The 23,477-nt window shown below is 36.1% G+C and overlaps 2 protein-coding genes and 1 long non-coding RNA gene across 3 annotated transcripts; 1 reads left to right on the forward strand and 2 right to left on the reverse strand.

The window, feature by feature from the left end:
• Positions 1-5,194: 5,194 nt before the first annotated feature.
• LOC148915012 (uncharacterized) lies at positions 5,195-7,155 on the reverse strand. The gene is made up of 2 exons (XR_016122739.1): positions 6,570-7,155; positions 5,195-5,438 (listed from the first exon to the last, which is right to left on the reverse strand). It is a non-coding gene; the product is annotated as an uncharacterized LOC148915012 (long non-coding RNA).
• A 12-nt stretch (positions 7,156-7,167) lies between these two features.
• Positions 7,168-11,000, forward strand: LOC148915013 (putative aquaporin SIP2-1). The gene is made up of 3 exons (XM_089042971.1): positions 7,168-7,609; positions 10,273-10,533; positions 10,605-11,000. Exons 1-3 carry the CDS (start codon positions 7,325-7,327, stop codon positions 10,767-10,769), a joined length of 711 nt encoding a protein of 236 aa, XP_088899097.1. The 5' UTR covers positions 7,168-7,324; the 3' UTR covers positions 10,770-11,000.
• A 199-nt stretch (positions 11,001-11,199) lies between these two features.
• On the reverse strand, positions 11,200-23,209 carry LOC148915014 (uncharacterized). The gene is made up of 14 exons (XM_089043377.1): positions 23,107-23,209; positions 22,730-22,763; positions 22,564-22,642; positions 22,353-22,431; positions 20,101-20,184; positions 19,849-20,003; positions 17,569-17,625; positions 17,017-17,176; positions 14,297-14,552; positions 12,774-12,887; positions 12,500-12,625; positions 12,352-12,403; positions 11,775-11,976; positions 11,200-11,679 (listed from the first exon to the last, which is right to left on the reverse strand). Exons 1-13 carry the CDS (start codon positions 23,207-23,209, stop codon positions 11,824-11,826), a joined length of 1,452 nt encoding a protein of 483 aa, XP_088899503.1. The 3' UTR covers positions 11,200-11,679; positions 11,775-11,823.
• Positions 23,210-23,477: the final 268 nt, after the last annotated feature.

Genomic DNA, 23,477 nt, shown 5'->3' on the forward strand with positions numbered 1-23,477 from the left:
TGTTTTTTACTTTTACAACTACACCCTTCCATATATTTACCACACGTATATGTTCAATTTCTCATGCATTTTGCATCAAGGCTCTAATAAGACGAAAATTATGATACTTTTTTTCTTTGCCTAAATTATAAGAGTAGGACTTGAGGTCATACATCAAGACTTGTTTTTCATTTATTGTTGGTTTTGGTCTGATCGTGTGGTTAAAAAGGTCAAGGAACTTTTAATGATGATGATCATGTTGTGGAAGTTGATGTGAAGTGGAAAGATGGACCATGACCTCAAAACATTGAGTCTATTTTTATTGATTTGATGGATGATGAGATTTCAAAGGGAAACCGATCAACAACATTTTTCCAAACTAGTTGGCAAACTATCATAAATGAACTTCATACTAGGATGAACTACCCTAATAGTGTTGCCTAGCTTAAAAATAAGTGCAACTTTTGATTAGAAAGTTCAATAAAATTTTGACTCGTACTAATAGACTGGCGAATTTAGAAATTTTCCTTCCTGAGGGCAAGAACTTGTAAAGTCTGTCTTAGCTTATATTGGCTAATGGAGCCTACCAACAATCCGTAAAGTCTTTGCATAATGTAGCCCAAGTCTCAACAATTCATTTGCCCATTTGCCCTACCTTAGCTTTCTTTGAGGCATTTTATCAAATAATTTGCCTCATTCAATATAAAATATCATGAAAACTTGGCACCTTCATAATTGTAAAACAAGATTGAGTGGGGGTTAGTGCCTCCACTGGCTCCTTACTAGATCCGCCATTGTGTGGGTGGGTGGGAATCCAACTTTAGGAACTATTACTGTAGAAGATGATGCATTGAAAAGCTTTTCTAAGGTATGAAAAACTTTGCAATATATTAAAAGATTCAAAAATTAGATATGTAATTCCGTATGGGTGGTTTTGTGTCCCAAAAGATTTAAAAAGAAAGGTTGCCCCCACTATTAGAAGTTGATTAAAATAGTATTATTGAAGGCTAAAGCCGCTTATTATTTTATTGAAAAATTGGCGGTTTTACTCCCGGTGCAACTAATTTATTCAATAATATTCCCATTTTGAAATCTAATCACAAATATGCCCTATAAAAACTCCCTATTGACAGTCTATTGCCCATCTGTCACTTTTTTTTTTCTTCTCAGTCGTTGCTCTTCTTCTTCCTCTTCTCCCTAGTCTCTTTCTCTTCCTCTTCTTCAAACCTCACAGAAAATCCACCTCCACGAATCTCACCGAACTCCATATCCTCTTAGTTATATCTTCCATCTCCTATCTTTTCTTTTCTTCTCTCTCTCACTCCCACCCACGATGACGACAATTGCCACCTCCTCAACCCATCCCTCTCTCTTGCGGCCGCCCTTCTCCACCTTCATCTCTCACTCTTTGTCACCTCTTTCAACTGCTGTTCTTCCCCTCTGATTCAACAAATTTCTCAATTTTTCTCAGCTTTCCTAAAATCCATGGCATCTCAGGTACTCAACTTTTCTGCTTTACTTTCATACCCATATGTTATTTGGCTTGTTTCAATTTCATATATGGGTTGGAATTTTTGGTGCTTAATGTCACTTCAAGTTGTGAGAATCCTTATTCTTAAAAGTGTTAATATTTTATTTTTTAGTAAGTATTAAATTATAATTATAATTATTTATGGAAGTCTATGTTTTATTTGCTTCACGTAATTTACTTATCCTATATAGTTATTTTGAACTCTTTCTTCTATCTAAATTTAAAAATAAATACATAAATAAAATAAAATAATTCATGCATAAGAGTTATTTTACACTCCACGTAGTTAGCATTTGTGCAAATTTTCACTATTAGTTCATGATCTTGTTAGAGTTGGGCAATAGAAAACGTAACCTTTTGCATGCAACACCTCTTAACTTTAATTGTTATAGTTGGCAAGTTTACATTGCATTGCATATTAGCTAAGCAAACGTGGAACTCATTTACACTTGCTTGCTGCACACTAAGGCTCACATCTGTCTTTGTGACTAAGCAACTTAACCATGAGTTGTTGTGATTTTAGAAATAGTTATCCACAGCTGAAGCAAATCAACATGCAGCCAATGAAAGTATAGGATAGTTGCCGCCTCTGTTTAGTATAAATAGGACCCTTCACTACTAATCGTCATGCATAGTTGTGCATGAGAAGAGAAAAAGAAATTGAAAGAGGAGAAAGTGAGAAAGAAAAGAAGATAGAGAGGAAGACTAAGTTTGTGAAGGTGGTAGAAATTTGGGAAAACACATTACATTTCTAGCAAAAGCTTTGGTATCAAGGTAGGGGTTTCTTGGGGGGCCTTTTTCAGAGGTTGATTTAATTAAATTTCGTGAGCATTATATTATACATGGTACTGTTTGATTTACGTACTCTTAACTGTTTGAACAATGTGGGCATGATTATATGTACATTGGTGATATTTAAATGATTACATTGTTTTTATGAGATATGTGAACTATATAATGTCATGTAAATTATTTGGAGTTCTTGGGTTGAGAAAATAATGGTGGAAAAAGAGGGTAATGGAATGATCTTTTGTGTAGTTGAGTCTAACTCTTGGCAGTGTCTTAGGGATCCTACACAAGTGCACATGGTTTTTATTGGGTGATTTGGGATCAAAAGGGAGTTAGACAAGATGACTAACAAAGGGGGAATTATGGATGATTAAAATGGGTGTTAGTTCATATAAATGGGAATTCGGGACCAAGTGGTATAAGCATGGTATGGGACATGCAGTGTCTGCTTGTCCAGTTATATGAATTAACGAGATTAGATGAAGAGCATTCATGCATTATTACTAATAATGTGAAATTTGGCTGCTTGATTATCTGTCACTTAATTTAATTATATCAATTTATAGTAAAAAGGTTTATATCCCTTGAGCTATGGTTTCGCTCACCCCCTAATAAATTTTGCAGGTACCAAACCCGAAATCTAGAGCTTGTGATGATTTTTGGCATATCTATAGAATGTAACATAGCTTGTGGTTGAATAATGAGCTCTCTTTAAGTGAACTCTCGAGTAGTTCTAACTTGTAAAATAATGTAAAATTCTTATGGTTTCAAACGTTATCGTTTCCGCGTTTATGTTGAATATTTTATGTGAAATATCTATTTTATTTATTTAAATGTCTTCTTCACATTTTAGTTATAGTTTTTATTAAATTCTATAATTAAGGTGTGAATCACGTCGTAACCCAAGGTTTTGTAAATCCGAGGGTTGGGGTGTGACACAAGTCCCTCTAAGTCAAATTTGAGTGAGATTGTACAGAATTTTGTTGAAACATAATTGTGGGTTTAATTTAAAAATTGTATCTCTTTTTTTAAAATTAATATTTTTTTAGCTTGTGTAGAGAATGTTATTTAAGTAGGATTATACAAAAACTTGTTGAACCAAAATTTTGGGATTGTGCAACAAATATTTCTCTGTTTGTCGTAAGGAATATTATGCTTGAAGCTTGAAGCTTGTCCAGGCTACAATGATTTTGAAGTTTTTCTTTTGCTGATTATTTGGTTCAATGGTCTCTTGGTTTTATAGGAATTGTGTGATCTAATATAAAGGAACATTTGGGCCACTTGAAAGTGTTCTGCATCTTCAAGAATTTGTTATGATCTGAATTTGTTTTGTTATGTTTTGGGATGTGATTTTTGAATGAACTACATAAATTGATATAATGAACTACTAAGTGAGCTCTCTGCATCCATAATATTGAATCGGCAATGGTGAGCTTAAGAAGAAGCAAACGCTTGATATCCAGTAAGATAATAATCGAAGTGAAATGGTGCAAAGTTAGATTGTGCTTGATGTTCACCACTTACTTTAGTTAACTCCTATACAATGTAGAACACTTTTTTCAAAGTTAGATTGTGCTTGTAGAGGAATTGGATAATGGGTTCACCAATTGCAAGACTACTTTGTTCATTCCACAGTCCACTCTAGAATTGTTCTAAAATTCTTATAACCTTCCTTGTTTCTCTTTCTAAAATTATGTTTCATTGTTGTAGGTTGTTGACAGCAGATGCCATAAACCATATAAGTTATAAGGTGAGAAAAAAGAGTTCTTTGATGACCGGGAAGAGTGTACAAAGGCATTGTAGTATGACAACTATTATCATTCAATGTTTTAGATTTAGGCTTACCTATGAGTTATTGCTAGGCTTATTGACTTAACCTTTGGTTGTTGTTGGTGTTGGTGCTTCATGAGTTTGCTATCTTTTTAAGAAGGCCACGAAAAATGCACCTTGCATATTTGTTGATGAAATTGTTGTTGCACAACAAAGAGGACCTGAAATTTTTTTGTTTCGCCATCTCTTTTGCAGGGTTCTTTTTTTTTTTTTCATGAAGATTGGACCTAGATATTTTGCTTTTGGAAAAATTACTTTTACTTATATTATAAATTGAAGAGAGAACATTATATACATTGTGTTTTGCCCAACATTTCTTGCATAAGATGGATTATTACAGTTTTTGTATTACTACTGCATAGCCTCATATTGCTTTAGTATTGCTACTATATAACCTCCTATTGTGTTCTTATTGCCACTGATTAATTGGTTTTTACTAATTTTTGCATTAATTCGTTTGAGAGTCCTATTTGCACATTACATAGGCAATACAAGCCATATATGGGGGCAATACCTAAGCAATATAAGCCATATACAGAGGCAATATAAATGCATTACAAGCCACAAGAGTTTATATTAATTTTTTTTTCTCAAAAAATGACACAAGCTATAAATTGGCAATAAACATACAATGCAATGACAATAAAAGGCAATAAATGGTTATAGACAAACAATAACCAAGCAATATACAGACAATATACAAGCAATATACACCAAATGTATATAACATGTTTTTTTTAAAAGGATGTAATGTCCTTGATGAAATCACATTCTTACACCCATAATTTCCCAATTTCCCTACTATGGAAGCAATTTAGTAATTATACACAAGCAATAATACAGTAGCAGTACACAAACTTCATACTCCCTTATAAATTTATTACAACAGACTTGAAAAAAAAAATGAAACAAAAGATACGAGGGCAATACACAAGCTATAAAGGGCTATACATGTGCAAATGTCATGGCATTTGCCAATTAAATCATTGATTTGGTTACATTTTTATTTTTTTCTTCTTTGTCAAGGGAAATGATAAAACCATGGAAATTAGAGAAATTGACAAATTCCCTTGTAACTTCACTTTCATAAATTGATGAACTAACAATGTTATCTCATTACATCTTAAGATATACATAAGAAAGTGGCAAAAAACAAAAAATTTACACCTCCTCTTGGTTGGAAATTTTAACACAATTTATGTCTATCAGCAAAATTCTAGGACATGTCCTCTTAGACCCTAATTTAAGCTGAAAGTTAGCAATTTCCCCCCAAAAGAATGCCGCCACTTGAAGCAAGACAATCTTCCATCTATATAAAACGGATAAAAAATGCATATTAGAAGTAAAAAAATCATTCGATCACAATGGAAACAAAAACATAACATTTAATCACAATTAAATTTCAAAACAGAAACCAATACCAAAATTCATACAGATTGTTGGCTTTTCTAAATGACCCAATTCTTCATATGGCAAGCTTTCACAAGACAGTACCATTGTAAAATTAAAGTTCACATTCATGCAAACAATTTCATACTACTTAGTTACAATATAAAAGTAATTATAAACATGGGTGAAGTGAATGTGTATCCTGGCAAGCGAGTAAAAATACAAATCAGAAAATCAGGAAATCATCAATAGTGCATTTGCCATTGTTCAAACAGTTAAAGAAGTATAGTCTCAGAGAATAAGAACAACAAGACAATGGAACTAGATAAATGCAAGAGTTGTCAACAAACCTTCAAGTTTTTCAAGAACCCTTTTTATGGCACCAACACAACCTTGGCATGATACCAACCTTGAGGATTGTAGACCGCACCAAAAATAGATCCAGGATTGAATTACAAAAAAAATAGATAAAACAAGGATCCAACACATGCCAACTTTACACTATCAAACGTATGTTAAAATATTAGCATTCTCATAAAACTCACAAACTCTCCAATCACTTTTAAAAGAAGTAAATGAGAATCTTGCATTTGTTGGTGGTGCTATTGGTTTCAAATTATGATGTTGGTTTCTTACGGTTAAAACCCACATTACTGTTATTTCAAAGAGCATCTATGAGTTTTATATGTATTCTTACATATTGCTCAGAAAAGCCAGAAGTCCTAATTTGATATATCACCTAAATGCTTTCACAGACAAATCACAATCACAAAAGAGTGAATACATAACTTTCAAGGAGGTCTGCAAGTCCAAGTCTCAATCACAAACCAGTATATGCATGATTTAGAGACAAATCATAAGTACAAACAATGTATCCAAGTCCAAGAGCTTGACAACCACAAGAAATAGTTGGTAAATTTCATTCAATCACAGAAACAACAAACAAACCACAACAGAAACCCATTAATGTCTCATTGAAAATAATGAAAGTAATCACCTAATAATCTCAATCAATTAAAAAAAAAAAAGCAAAACCAATATTAGAACTCACCACAGTGAAGATCGAAGATGAAGGTGTTGTGGCTTTGTGGTGGAAGTCGACAACGAAGGTGGAGAGTCACGATTATGGCTTCGTTATGGAGGCCAATGACGGAGGTGGTGAGTCACGCCTTGGTTAGGGTTCGATTCCGAATTTGGGGTTCAACCTTAATGTTCAAATTAGCTCCTAGTTTGAAGATATAACTAAGAGAAAATTGAATTAAGCGAGATTCTACAGTGAAGGTGGATTCTTGTGAGGTTTGGCAGAAGGAAGAAGAGGAAGAGACTAGATAGAAGAGGGAGAAGAAGAGCAACGACTGACACGAAAAAAAAAGTGACAGATGAGCAATAAATTGTCAGTATGAAGTTTTTATATAGGGTATTTGTGATTAGATTTCAAAATAGGAATATAATTAAATAAATTAGTTGTGCCAGGGGCCGCCAATTTCCCTATTTTTTAAGAGTTATGGGCTGGTTGTATTCGACAAAAAGAACCTACAATCCGACAGACACACGAAAAGACAGAGAAAGTTCGTATGGTATGGTCCCCGCACCTACCTAAGCGGGCGGGGTTTGAAAAATATATCCTCTCACAGAACATTTTCCTTGCGTTTTTCCGACCCAACAAAAAAAAATTCTATTTTTGGTCAACATGGAAGGACAAAGTAAACGAATTTTATTCATCATCCGCATTCCCTAGAGCCTGGGCACTAGCCAGCCACCATTTCTGTGCAAAGCATAAGCGTTGGTGATTTCTGTGCGAGCAAAATGGGGAGGATTGGTTTGCTTGTATCAGATTTCACAATCTCATTCATGTGGGTTTGGTCAGGGGTCTTGATTAAGATGTATGTTTACAACAATCTGGGGTTTGGCCATGAACCCACCGGTGAGATTATCAAATCCACTCTGTCAATTGTAAACATGTTCTTCTTTGCCTTGTTGGGAAAGATTACCAATGGTGGCACTTACAATCCTCTCACTGTTTTTGCTGCCGCAATCACTGGGGATTTCACCCGCTTTCTTTTCACTGTTGCTGCAAGAATCCCTGCTCAGGTAACCCAAAGCCCCCTTTTCATGGGCTTGTCTTTTTGGTTGTTTGGTTGGCTAGATACAAAACTTGAGGAGGGAAATGGTAGAATTTAGAGTGAATGAATCTTGGGTTTTGATCTTTGTATGTAGAGTTGATTTTTACATTTTTTGGTTGCGGAAAATCTAATTTGGGTGGCTGAAATATGATTTGGCATAAATAGCGGTTTCTGGGTTATCTTGGTTTCCTAGTTTCTGTGATACATGAACAATTTGAGTTGTTTGAAAATTTTGAATTATACGTGCCTTTTTTTTGGTTGAACGATTTGAGATATTGGTTGTTCTTGTTTGTGTTCTCTATTTGACTGCTTTAGTGAAATAGAAATTATACATCTTCAAACAGATTTAATTAACTGAGGAATTGTTTTCCGTGTGGGAAATGCCAATTTATGTCGCTTTCCGGTTGATTTTGGAATTTAGATAATCTCGACATATATTACAACAGACCTATTATGGTGATACTCCATACAAGTCTCTAAATATGCCCTGCCTCCGCTCCTTTATTATACCCTATTAAGTGATCCTTTCTGAATTATATTGTGCGTAAATAATTAGAATAGATGTTCTAGATGACACTAATGCCATGAAACAAGTAGTTAGTATTTTTTCCTTAAGAGAGAGAACGAAATTCTTAAGAAGAGTGGCACTAAAATGAAAACATTAGTTGGAAAAGAAGTGAACTGTTGATATGTTGTTCAAATTGGATAGATTTGATCTAAATAGTTCATCATCCTAAGACATAGTTGAAGAAGATGAACCACATTTATCTATGAATGCAACAATACGAAGGTTGATGAGGGAAGAACGGGAAGCAAAGAAAAAGTTTGTGCTAAAGAGAGAAAGAAACTAAATGAAACACAAGCAACGAGCCCCCATTTGTCTACTTGTTATGTAACTTCTACAACTTCTTCCTGAATGATTGTAACCCTAAGGTATCTAAGGAAGGCATATAGACTGCCAAGGGCAGTTATCTTGCACACCCCTTGGTCTTCAGTAAATGGAGCTGTGGTAAAAGGAGAAGATGACCTAATAACTTCTCCTACAACTCTTCCATGGCTACCCATTTCTTCCCCTTACCAGAATCCTCCTTTGTTTTAAGATTGCTGTCCTAGGAGGTTGTCTGGTGACAGCTCTGACCCTTCCCCTGCTGCTCTCTATACTTCATTTTTTATGAGATCGTGGGAACTCTTCCTTAGACCACCCTTCCTAGCTGCAAAGGGGCAAAATTGATTGATGCACCTAAACGAAGAAGCTTGGGTCCTCTTCTCTTCAGTCTCCCTAGGGTTGTCTGCCGCTGCAAACTCAATTTGGTTCACATGCATCTAGAACAGATTGTAGGTGGAAAGTGGAATCCACTGCATGTTTTTAGCCTTCTTCTATGATAAAGTATAGCCTAAGGTACAGATACTAGCTTGGATAATTAATTGCGGCAAGTTATATCACTTGTGATCACTTATTTCTTCATTCTCCTGTGGCATTAAACTTATTCTTGAGGTTGTTTAGGGAAGCTGAACTGAGTAGGATAACTCCAGCTACATACATGTCTGTTGTTTTGGACAGAAGCACAAGACTTTTGACAAGGGAAGCAAAGCAAAAGTTAGAGTTCCACTGTTCTTTTGAGTGTTGTGCATCAAGAGAGAAATAGGACTTTTTATAGTTATAGACTAGTGAATATGGTTGGAGGTTTGATTAGAGCTGGTCAAGTGACGAGCTTGCCCTCAGAAAATGTCCTTGAAAGACCCCATGGTGTTTTAGACCAGATAGCTGCCTCTTCTCTTGTGCAGTGACATTGCTGTCAGATCTCTTTTGGTGACCTTTTACCGTGGCAGTTGTTTTTTCCAAGTTCTTGGAGTCATGTTGTATGGTTCAATATCATGCATTCGTTGGTACTAGCTTAGATGGAAATAATTGACTACTTATAATGCTATAATTGAGCTTTTGACTATGTAATTAAGAGTTGATTAACTGATTAGGCATAGATTATGGAATCAGACATGTTTTCCTAACCAAGCCTTGTGTCTATATAGAACCAATATGGAAAACATAGAGAACTAGGGAAATTTGAGAGTTCATCCAAAATGAAGAAGAATAAAATCAGAGGAACCATTGTCTCTCTTGTTTTCCAACAAGGTTGGGGTGAAAATACCAGTTGGACTATACTGTTCCTGCGTGAAAACTATGATAAGGATTTTTTAAATATTGAAGCTCAATTACAGGTGTGATGTCCTGCACTCTTGGTGTTAGTTTTGTTGGAGAGTATTGTTATAAACCTGTAATTGAGCTTTGATTATGTAATTACGAGTTGATTGAGTGAATAGACATTGATTATGGAATAACGTACCTTTTCCTAGTTAACCCTTGCATGTACTAATATAAATTCATAAAGAAGGTTAACCCAAGCATTGAGTGAAAATATCAGTTGAACTAAGCTGTTACTGCGTGTAACCTATGATAAGGCTTTATCTTCCTGCTCCAACTTTTGAGGTAAGTGAATAACTTTGCCAAAAACCATGTGCCTTTCAGTTTCTAAACATATTATGTTGTGGGAGGTACTACTTGAAATGATTTTCCTAATTCCATATTTTACAGTGATGACAACTTAATTTCTCTCATATCTCTTATCTCTTCAGGTTATTGGCTCTATTGCTGGGGTCAAGCTCATAATTCAGCTCTTTCCTGAAATAGGTCTTGGGCCACGTCTGAATGTTGATATCCATCGAGGTGCACTTACAGAAGGATTGCTAACATTTGCAATTGTTACTATCTCACTTGGGCTTGCCAGAAACATCCCAGGGAGTTTCTTCATGAAGACATGGATCTCAAGTGTTTCTAAGTTAACTCTTCATATTCTTGGCTCTGATCTGACCGGTGGTTGCATGAACCCGGCCTCTGTAAGTACCTACTACAATTAATCATTAATCATTTAGAAACTTGAATGTATTAAACTCATTGACTTATGTAGGTGATGGGATGGGCTTATGCTCGTGGCGCCCATGTAACAAAGGAGCATATACTTGTCTACTGGCTTGCCCCGATTGAGGCGACTCTACTGGCCATATGGACATTTAGGGTGCTAGTTCCACAACTAAAAGAGGAAAAGGTAGACAAGAAGGCTAAATCTGAATGAAGAAATTCCACTGCATTTCTCCATGTCAAACGGAGGAGCTAACTTGTTAGCCTTTAGGAAAAGTGGACAATGGCTAAATTTGCCCAAGTTTCTCTTGTATATGAAGTCAATTGTGTCCTTGAATTTGCAATCTGTCGATGATCTAACCTGTTAGCCTTTAGAACTTCATTTTGTGTGTTCAAACTGTCCCATTCAATCTGCCATTTATAAAGAGGATTTTTTTTTTTTTTTGCTTAAGGATTTATAAAGAAGATGTAGCACAAATTTGAATAACATCAACCACTGGGAATTTTATGTTCAACCTTTCGCCGACCATCGGTACCCATTCAAGGAGAGAGATTGAATAAGACAGCAGAACAAAGCAGGTGCGAGATTTACAAAAATTCTCCATCCTAACATGCTTGTCGCACAAGAACCCATTTCAACGACATTCAAGATAAAAAATCCACTAGATTCCACATACATTGCAGTATCTATGTTACAGGGTAACATTTAACGGCAAAACAGATTTACCAAAACTTGCAGGAAAGTTGCATGCATTATTCTCAATGCTGCTAACACTAGACCATTTCAATGCCCTCAACCGCATGACATTAAAACTGCTTCAATTATGTATAACGATAGTGCTCTCAACCATCACTTTACATATTCATTCTAATTGGGATCACAGGAAGACCTTTGAACTTTAAAACCCTACTGGTACGACTATGAGATGAATAGAAGAGACGAATACAGTGACGTTCTTTTTTCTTCTTTGAATGTATACAGGCTTGCAATTAAGCAGCATTTTCCGACCCCAACAAGACAGTCTTCCCTTGACTTGACTTCACAGATGGGCATCATTACTCCAAGGTCTCTGCTTGTCATTGTCTAGTTATGCAACCCAGCTTAGTATGGCAGCAGCAAGCAGCTACATAAATTATTGTTAAATTAATGGGTCATCTGGCGCTGTAGATAAAACCATATCTTTAAAGTTGATTAGAAAGTAATGAAAAGAATACATACATACACCTGTAATCTGATATGCAAAACAGACCAAAATTGCTCAAAATTCTCAGTCTGCATCACCAAGTCCATCACTCCCGTCCCCTCTTTTGGATATAGGTGCAAAATGTGAGCTTGATTTCTTGGTCTGTGAAGCAACTTCAGCATTCTTTCTCAAGACGGCACCTGGTGATGGGTAAGGACGCTGTTGGAAGAGAGGACCCTGAAATATACCAGAAACATAACATCATCTAATTAAAGCATGACAGCTTTTCAAATACAGTTCATTTCAAATGGTAAAATCAACATACAACAGGAAAATATTTATGTGCATCACTGGGAGAGAAAGGAAGCATCACATTCTGATGTTGTTGACAATTTCAAGTATCAATAGATATACAAACATGGACAATATTCCCACGCATGGAGGTGTATCATCCAGGTTGCATCACTCATGAAATATCCAAGCCAATAAACAATTTTCCGTTTTGCCTATTTTATCTTTGTAAACCATTGAGCTAAAGTTCATATATATTTTACTGGCACATTATAACAAGATAATGAGACAAATTTATTGAGGCAAAAGTATTGAGTTTACTGTGGCAGTGGTATCAGCAGCTCGTGGCTGCACTCCTTTAAGGCCTACAACCCTGAAAATAAGCACCAGATAAATTTTACAAATATTAAAAGGAGGAAACAAAATAAAACATCACTCTAAATGGATCAATCAAGTTTGTGGAACATACCAGCCACCACGGGGAGCATCTGAATATGAGCTGGGGTCCATAGGATCCAATTCCTCATCCTCAGAGTAAGAACGTTTCTTACTTTCCTTTTTATTTCCCTTTCCCATTGGAGGTTTCCAATTGGACCTAAAAACCGAAAGTAAAATCACATCTCTTACATATAACGGCAGTCCAAGACAACTTCACTGCATTTAAGGTTCTATGGACACTTACGACTTCGTAGTTAAAAGCAAGCAGTTACTTAAGAAAACCTAGCTCCATGAAAGACAGGTACCTCTGTGTGGGGGCCTTTCTGTCGGATTCTCCTTTGATATCTACAGGATCTGGAGTCTGGTGATTATTATGCATACTCGTCATCAAGTACTGGCTTTGTGGAAGATGAAGAACTCTGCAAGTGATAAAATAATCCAGAAAAACGAGTATCAATGCAACCATGCACACAAATTTGTATATATTGAGAACCACAACTCCGAGAGCGAGAGATAGAGAGAGAGAGAGAGAGAGAGAGAGAGATTTGTATCTGCAATGCTTTAAAACTTGTCTATTAAAGCCATTGTCAACTTATTACAAGTAGATTTACTGTATAATAAACACTGACACACGAAATTTCAGTACTAAACATGTAAAACATGACATGCTTCTATAGAAAATTGGAAGTTCAGCACAAAATACGTTCACCAGGTGCCATATACACTTGGTCAGTAAAGTAAATACACTTGGTCTCACATTGGGGAAAGGTAATGTACTTTTTGTTTTTTAATCCACATTGAGACATGTTACTATGCAAATCCACTTAACGCCAAATTTAATTTGGTATCAAAGCCTCAATATGTAAAAGAAAAAAGTATCTCTAGAAACCGCCCCTCTTCCACCTCTCTCTAGCTGCCAGTGCCTCTCATACCCCTTCACCCACTTATCTTCCAGCTTCTGCTCTCTAGGGTTTGCTGGCGAGAAGTATCCACTCTCATGCAGTTTTGAAGGATAAAGAACCACCTATGCCCCAGGCTTTAGCTTGAGTTATTGCTAATGGGAGGATGAATACTTGTGACATGGAGCAGAGGAGACCTTATTATAGTTTGCCTATCTCCTTAGTGGTGTGTCATATGAAGAAAGGATGCTGAAGGTTTGAAACCTTTATTGCTCCATTTTCTGGTTCTATATTCTTTGTGGATAAGAACGTTTAGGGAGATCAATTTAAGCAGGGAGATTCCAGCTTCTTGTAGCATTTTATTATGTAAAAGGTTAATTTAGAGGTAGGATGAGGTGATTGGTGTTGGGGAGATGTGATTTGTGGGAAATAGTTGGATGGAGAGGAATAGGAGAATTTTTTAAGGGTGCAAGGTGTGAGAAGGTGGATAATTTTGGGGACAGAGTTTGATTATGAGCCTCCTTTTGGGTTTCCGATAAGTAATTGGTCTTTCATACTAATTCTTATTGACAGATTGTAGCCACGTATTTTAGTTAATTTTTTTTTTAAAAACAATAATTTATTCTTGTTGATGTATTTTATGTTTTTAGGAGACACCTTGTTCCCTCTGTTGTAACTCTTTTTCTTATTAATAAAATTAATCCAAGTTGTATATGTTTTTAAAAAATTGCATTGGTTTGTTGTTACTTCAGTATTCATGAATCAACCAGTGGTTGGTGGACATCTCTTTCCTAGCTTGAGGGAAAGTATAGAACATTTTTGGCACATGTTATTTAACTATGGATCAGTTCCACCAGCACTCCCTCAGGTATGGGGCTTGTTTCTCCAGAACCCTGACAGGTATCTTGTGAACAAGGGAGCCATCTTACCTTGTGCAATGATTGCAGTAACCCCACATCTGAACAAGGCCTAGTCCCCATCCACCGCAACCCATGCATCTCTTTGTTTTGGATGATTCATCCTTCTCTGCTTGTACCTCGGCTGATTGGCCATCCCAATAAACATTAGCAGGATTTCGAGAAGCCAAGCTGTCAAAATGTTGAGATGCAAGTGCAACCTGCTCTGATGAGTTAGGGTGTTTCCATTGTGATACATGTGTCTTTGTATTGTAGTAATACTTGTGACCTGTGCATGAAAATATGAAAGTTCTAAGTTTGAAAAGAAAAGAAAAAAGAAACAGAATGCAAACAACTTTAATTATCAATTAAATTTTGTCTGTGTAGTCTGGTTATGTTTCACTACCACATCTTCATGAAAAATGTATATACTATTTAGGTTCATGGGCAGCTCTCCCTGGAACTTTATTGGCAAAATATTCCCACACCTATCAAAAGAAACATACAACACATCACATCAACCTCCCTAAAGCAGAAGTGGATCTCTGTTCTTCAAAATGGTAAGTGAGACATGGCTCTACTTTGTCTAGGACTTGGTTTGCAATTTCCAGAAACAAGACTGGCTACCTGATTCTCATACAATGATCACCTTGTCAGTTTAACCCATGTCAACGACTGTATGGGAATGACATATTTCCTTGGATAACTGCAAAATGTGCGTTCTAACTCCAAAAACAGGGGATTCTTGCAGTAATTACTTGACAATGATCACTTCATGACTTTAGTAAAACGAATCATATAAACTGCGATAGAAGTAAAATACGCATATAAGAAGGCTATGATTATTGCTCCCATCCTCAAGCCCAATCTCAATCTCAACTTCCACTACCATTACCAGCCATGCCTGAATCAAAATCCTCTCCACCACCACAAACCATTATTTGCACAACCCCTTTTTCTCAACCTTAGATGTTCAAAACTCCAACCATAATCAATTGCATTTGTCAAAACCACAGCAGCCCAAGCCACTCAAAACTCCAACCATCGTCAATTGCATTTCTCAAAATCACATCAGCCCAAGCCAAGAGAGAGGAAATTCTTGGATCACCTAAAACCACTGCCCAATCTTTGCTGCCCCACCAGAAGTCGGTGGTCCTATTACTAAACCCAATTATCATTGCATCCTGAGACCAAATTGAATATTTTTCCTCTACCCAATGTTTAATTTAATAATAAACAAATTTTACTAATAAAGGAAATTATACAAGTGAGACGAACCAGATGTCTAACCAAGTTCAAACCATATATGTCACCCAGAAACATAAATGCAAATCACTATTAGATCAAAGCTCTGCCTAACAAAGAAGAATAACACAAAGGATTCATCTTCAAAATCTTTAAAATGAAGAGGCGCTAAATATTTGGTTCTATCGAAAAGTAACTTCACCCCTTCCTTACCTTCACAGAACATTTTATTCCTTTCCAAACACAAGAACCAAGACTGCAGACCACCAGAAAGTAACTGCCCTTTTATAATTCCCAACAACAAGGCACCAACCCCCCCCACCACCAACAAAAGATAACAACTACTAAAGAGTAACAACCTTCTTGTCCTTGGAACTGTTATCGTTTGTTGGAGGGTGATCGTGTGAATAATCCCAGCTCCCATTCCACGGAAGAACATGTCCTTTTTCTATAGTTCTTCACCTTTCTCTTTTTCTCCTGCTTTTGTTCCAAACTTTGCCTCTTATTTTTCCTTTTCTTCAAGAATCTCAAGCATCATTTACTATCTGAAGGATATAGAATCTCTCTGTCTCTCTCTCGCTGACTCTTATTTTTTCTTTTCTTCAAGAATCTCAAGCATCATTTACTATTTGAAGGATATAGGAAATATATCTGAAGAATATGTGAAAGAGAGTGGCACAGAGTGTACTGTTTTATAAATCCTCTCTCTCTCTCTCTCTCTCTCTCTCTCTCTCTCTCTCTATATATATATATATATATATATACACAGAAATTCTCCTCTGAAGACATCCAGACATTATTATTGTGTGGATGCCATGTATTTTCTATGACCTCTCCCTAAGTGTACTGTTTTATAAATCCTCCATCTCTCTCTCTCTCTCCCTCCCTATATAAATATGTACATAATATATATACACACACACATAAATTTTCCTCTGCGGACATCCAGACATTATTATCGCACAAACGCCATGTATTTTCTACTAGCCCTCCCTGTTTACAATGGCATCTGCACAATAATAACATGCAGACATCCGGATGAGAGAAGAATTGTATATATATAGTGCGTCTCTCTGCAGGAATTTTGGATGTCCATGTCAATAACATATTAATAATGTATCGCTAAAATATCAATAACATGTCAATAACTGGTCCATACATATGTTTAACATGTTATTGGCATATCAATAATCTATTGACACGTTACTGATATGTTATTCATACATCTGTCCTTTAACGTCCTACAGAAAGAATCTCACGATATATAATACTATATCAATATAAACAAATTTATCCTCTCTTTTTTTCATTTTTCATTAAGGTCTTACTACTTTTTTGTCATCGACGGTCATTTACAAATGGAAACTGAAACAAGAGAGCCAAGTGTAATTTACTAAGACTAAAGTGCTATTTACACATCCACAGTGGATACCAGTGACTTCATGAAACCCCTGGGATGTTGGTGTACTTCTCTCAGAATACACATAGAACATATTTGGCACGCATACCTGTTGTTTCATCCAAAGCCTCCACCCAATCTTCTGGAAGAGATACAGGTGATGGAAGTGGTGTAACAGAAGATGTCTCAGCAGGCTTTTCCCATTGACTCTTGCCACTGACCTCATTGTAATAATACAACACACCACTTGCAGGGTCTTTTGCCTCCACCTAAAAAGTAATACAAGAAGTATTAGGGTAATAGCAGCATGAAAGAACACAACATGACATTTTAAATAGACTACAATTTTACTAATTTCAGAAATTTAAATTATGGCCTCGTTCTATTTATGTGTGTATATGTGAGCCCTTGTACGCTAGCATATCATGTGCACTTTTAGCTAACAAGAATGAGCTTATCTTATTTGTAACTTGTTTGCTTTCTTTAGTCTTCAGTGATGACTCATAGGAACAAGTCATTGTTTTTGTTAAATGAAACAAATTTCAACTATATTTTCCATGATATGGTCTTTGCACAACAATTCTATCCAGCAGCTAGGAGAAAAAATACCTAATAAAAAAATACAATAAAAATACAATTATATCTCACAACTGATACGCACCCATCCAGGAGGCAATTTCCCATATTCCGTCTGTTGAGTTGAACTACTTTTCAACTTCTGAAATTGAAAGTTACAGGTTAATCAAAGGAAAAGAGATAAACTGAGAATAACAAACGGAGGAAGTCCAATGTCATAAGTTGAGTAGTCCACAATAGAAGTTAAAGATATTTCAGAACTCCAAAACTTATTTTCTTTTTCATAAGCAGTGTAATATTTATGAAAATAACCAATAGTGTACAGACAATTCATTAAGAAAACTAAAAGGGGGCACAATCTTCTGGTACCTAGGAGGTTTATAAGAAAAGAGCAATAAATAAAATAGGAGAAACTGTCTTTCCAATAAATAAAAAGAGAAATTATATATTCAAAAGAGAAAATAAGATAACTTGAGGACAAACTTAAGTTACCCATGGATTAAAAAAGAAGACCGGAGAAATAAACTAAAACAAGAATTGGTCAGCTTGCCATATCACAACCTAGGGAATGAGCTTGCTATATCAGTATAATACCCCAAAGAATTAGTCAACAATGGGGTTCCTTGTAAAAAACTTCCTTGTACTCCCTCTAGATCAACCTAATAAACAACGAACTTGAAATTTAACATACTTGCACAATGCACAAAATATTAGCTTCAGAACATCCTCACTCATAACCCTCTCGTCCTTGTCAAGGCCAAACTTATAGTGAAGTTGATGTAGTACAGCCCATAGGTATTAGATTAAGCACTCAAACAATAGAACATAGAAGAATATAAGAGATTGATGATCGAAGAGACGAAAGAAAGGGCAGAACAGTCTACAAGAAGAATATCGGAGGTCGAGGAGACAAAAATATAGATCGAAGGGATGAAAGAAAGGACTGAAATCAGAGAACTGAGAAGGAAGGACAGAAATCACCTAGTTTTAAGAGAAGGTTTACTCAATATCCAAATCTGAATTTTAAAGAACTATATGGGGTTATTTATAGCAAACTAAAACCTAGACATAATAGGATAAAAAACCCTTGCTTAAACAGAAATCCTAAATAAAATAGGAAACCTAAAACTAGAATCTGGAAATCTGGAAAAGTAGAAATCCTACTAGAATTTGGAAAACTAGAGAATCTAGGAAACTAACAAATATATTAGGAAACTAATAAATTTAGGTCCTACGTGTTAAATAACTCGCCTTCTAGATCTTGTTCTTTGATGTAACCAACGGCAATAGACAAAACTAGCAAATATTAAAACACTTAGAAACACACAAGAATTATACTGGTTAAGCAGAACTTTTGCCTACGTCCAGTTGTGATTTCTCTAGGTTGAGAAATCACCGCCCCTTTGATTAATAATAGAGATTACAGAACTTTTGCAACCCTAGAACTAATCTCAAAACTCTTGGCTGTCTCTGGCTGTTTTTCCTCTTTTAAAATAAGCCTTGCCACACCCTATTTATAGATATAGAGTTGGCTTACATGTCCCAAGGCTGATTGGATTCCTATTCCTAAGTGGATTAGGAAATTACACTTATCCAAATCCTAAATAGACTTCTAGAAATCCAAACCTGAATTGAATAAGGAAAACTGAAATTCTTTCCTAATCCCTCTAGGACAAGAATTGGTATACCTCTAATTTTCCTAAAACAATCCTAAACCAACTAGGACATATTTGACGAGCCAAAATCCTAACACTACGCGTCTTGCATCAGAAGTGCTCCTGAACCCACATAGTGGTATCAAGCCAGTTTCAAGGCCAAGGCGCATATGAGTGTTTTGGCACTTGCAAGACGAGGCATAAGCCTCCCAAAGCAGTGGGTTGCTGGGTTCAACAGGAAAGGGCATCTGCCTCTTATGCTATTATGCAAAGCCACACACTATCGGAGCATTTATCTCAACAGATAGATGTCTGGGGCATTTTGTCTCTGCCTTGCCTTCATGCCAGCTCCTAGTTAACACCTTTGAAAACACTAGTACCAAGTTCAGTCTAACACCATATGCCACTTTCGTGATCACCCAAAATAACTAGAGAACTGTTGACACTCCTTGAGACCAACCTTGGACGTAACACATATGAGCCTCAACACATTCTTTCTCATACAAAGGAATGGGACTTGGATATCCAATCAACCAACAAGAGAAGAGCATTTTCAAAAACTCCATCCTGAACTTGCACAAATAGATTGAAGAACATAGCTTCAAAAGAAGATTTGGTTCTCAAAAAAATGTAAAACAAGTTCGACAGTGAGGTGAGAGAGAAGCTAAAAGCATTGGTAAGGGCAAATTATTTCCATAGCAAAAACTTACAAGATTGCTTTTGCTTGAGTCGTCTTTAAGAATACCCCTATTTCTCAACTTTTGCTTAAGATATTCTGGCAATTCTTTAGCTGGAGACTTCTGTTCATTGTCAGACTCAAAATTCTTCTGACCCATCATCTCACTATTTCCAACTCCCAGATTTCCTAGGAAAACAAACAAGAAAATGCTCAATTTCTACAGTAGACAATTAAGAGAAAATGACAATGAAAAATATTCTTCAGTTTTGTCAATTAGGCTTACTAGGTGCAGTAACATTAGGTCCTGGAGCACCGTAATAAGCACCTCCTCCTGGTACACCATAACCATTACCGATTTCTATGTTACCTAGTATGAAATCAGCAAATGAGCATTGTTCAGATTAACTCAGAACGCAAGACTAGTTATTTTGTTGAGTAATTGGCATATCAAATATGGCAAATGACATTAAACATGATCCATAGAAACAACATATAACAACTACAATTATGGTTGTCTCAGTTGAGCGAATATTTCATTTGGCAGAACATTTTCCTCTTTCCTGTAAGCAATTATCTTCACATGGTTTCCAACCACACCAATAAATTTTGCCTGACCACTATGAGCATACTGAGCTAAAAATGACCTGGATTAACATGAATAAATTGGATTCCTAAAACATTTGAAGTTTTCCACACGACATGTAATTCTAGTTGGGCAAACTTCTCATATCTATTTTTAATTTTTTACCAAGGTTTTATTAATTGTAAAAGAACAGCCAAATCAAGCTTTCTTCTCCCAGTTAAAAAGTAACTTTCTCCTACATTTCAGATAAACATACACGCTGATTGTTAAATCACATTCCATCACTGTAACTTAAACCTTTTTTATTTATTTTTAAAGTGAGCATTAGGATACCAATAAATGTTTTCTTAGAAATTGCATGGAAACTTTAATGATGACAATTCTAGGTAAGCTTTATATATAGAATATTGTTGGGCTTTTCTACACACCTTGACTAAAGGTGCCTATGCTTGCTTCCAATTCCTTATTTAGTACTTCTATGCTTCTCCTTTGGGTCTGCAATATCACTTAGCTGTATTACCCACCATATATTCAGCCGCATATAGACAAGATCCTGTCAGAGAAAAGCCAAGGACTCAAAAATCACTAGTTCATTCATTTTTCTCATTTCCAGAAGCTTCCATGGAATTCTCAGGTTTTACATACAAATTTGAGTCGGCTCATCCGTGGGATTTGTCAAATCTGCCAGAGGTTCTTTCTTGTTTATTATAAGAAGAAAAAGTTTGGAAGCTTCTAGAAATGAGGGACATGTGCCACAAAATTTTGGAATCCTTCCCAAGCTTCTTTCTTGCAAAGGACAAAAGAAGTATCCTTGTTTTGTATTCCCCATCCAGATTACGCCAACTTTAAATCAAGGCCGTCTTTTAAAAGACAATTTTCAGAGTGAGGACTGCTGCTTAATGGAAGTTACAATGAGTTTTGTTTAGGCCACGATTGGTCTCCCAAGAAACCCCATAACAAATGGGAACAGGAAGCTCTTCAAACATGAAGAATACAAACAGGATAATTTTCCCACACTGCAAGACAACACGAATAGAGGAGCCTCTCTCACCTATAGAATCTGAGTATTTAATCATCTCTTATGCTTAAGCCAACTTCTTGTAATACATAAACACTACATTATCATAATGAGAAGTCTTTAACCCTGTGGGTGTAGCCTAACTTGGGTGAACACATGTATCTTCTGTCCTGTGCGAGTGATTTATTCTACCTATCTCCCGTCTCAATCTGTCCTTCTCACCTCTCACGTTGATCCATTTAAGAGAATCAACAATTTGAATCTTGGTTTATTATAAAAGGCAACTTCAAGTCATGCATCAATTCCAGATGCACTACGTCTTAAGGGAAGCTACATTGACTCGAATCCTACTTTATTGTGAAAAGAAACTCCTTCACCTCGTTATTCTTTTTATTAACAGAGGACAAGGAATTCGAACTTGGGACCTCTTCCAACATTGGAAAGAGAAATACCACTAGACTAGGAGCTAGTTCGTAACTCTTCCATTGAGTTGAATGGTGAAAAAATAGAAGCTGTTAATAAATCAGGAGGGAGATAACTACTTGGATTGACAAACAAAGGAACAGTCTCTTGTATATTCAAATAGCCCCACCCTGTGCATTCCATACTGTTTTTCATTTTCTAGAAGCTTCAAATATATAACATTTCATTTCACTGATGTCATAATGTTCCCTGTTTTCATTAAGAGGTTGTTTATTCCTTGTTAGACACTCCTCTTGTTTTAGTAAAGAAATTTTTTTAACAAGAACATTATGTTCAAAAGAGTTGACCACAGAAGAAACAGAAGAAAAAAGGCCCAACAGTAAAGGAGAAAGAAGGAACGACAACCATTGTACTGGGAGGGCAAACTTCCAATGCTTTGAAACTAGGTATCACAGTTTTGAGAAGGGAATAACAGTACATGCCAATCATAAAGAAGAAACTTTCTACCAACCTTCTCCAGTAAGGGTAGACTTCCCACGTTTTGAAGCCATTTGAGCTCGATGTTCCGTGGTCATCTTCAGTAGATGCTCCTGTAGCAGCACCGATAAGCAGAATGCACAAACTGATAATAATTTCAGAATAGGAGATGATATACTCAGTGAGCCTACCTATAGAGTTGATATGGCAACAAGACAAAAGTAAAACTGATTCAAATTACACACCTTTAGAGCGCTGGGATCAAGGCGTTCCGAGAAGACATCTACATTATCCTTAGAAGACTCATCCACACCTCTTGCTTCTCTAAAATTGCAAAAAACAAAACATCAAACTTAAAATGATTTATATATCCATCATGAAGAGAAGGTTTTGAAAGCAAATAAAACAAACCTTTGACTACGTATGATATTTTGGGTAGAAATTTCTATTAGGCAGACAAAGAGAAAATAATCACATAAGTTCAATAAAGAAATGAAAACATGAAAAGGGGAAACAAAAACAATAAAGAGTCATAAGTACTTGTTCATGCACCACATTTTTGCAGCAGCTCAATTTCGCTAGCATTTTCAACATGTAGTCTGGAGCTTCTGGTGGGTGGGAGAGCACCATGAGAATGTGCGAGGTTGTGCTTTTCATTGACAAGATGAATATCAGATGCATTATGAATTGATGAGTTAGCTTCTTGAGTGATATCAGCATTATGTGATGAGCCATCATGTGGCTGTGTAAGTGTTTGTGAAAGATTGAGGCAGTTGTAGTGAAATTACTATACTGGGCTTGTGAACTCATCATATGAGGGTAGAAGAAGCCTTGATGAGGTTGCAACGACTGAACGCCTGGAGGCAGTGGCTCATTTTGAGAATCCTCCATATTTTGCAATAATTTAGTCAGACTCCGATAAAACCCAAATTATTTTATGAAAAATTCGAAACCAAAATCCCAATTGAACAAATAATTTATATAACAAAACAAGCCCTCACTCCACAATGGTGTACTCTGTCTGCTGCACCTGCACCAAAAAGTTTACTGCTTTAGAACATATCATCTTCACAGGCACTTGCATACATACACTAAAATAAATAAATAAATAAATAAATAAATACATACATACATACATACATAAAACCCACATGTGATA

This window comes from Prunus mume, linkage group LG8 (genome assembly GCF_029339155.1).
Source record: "Prunus mume cultivar Tortuosa linkage group LG8, ASM2933915v1, whole genome shotgun sequence".
Classification (NCBI taxonomy): Eukaryota; Viridiplantae; Streptophyta; class Magnoliopsida; order Rosales; family Rosaceae; genus Prunus; species Prunus mume.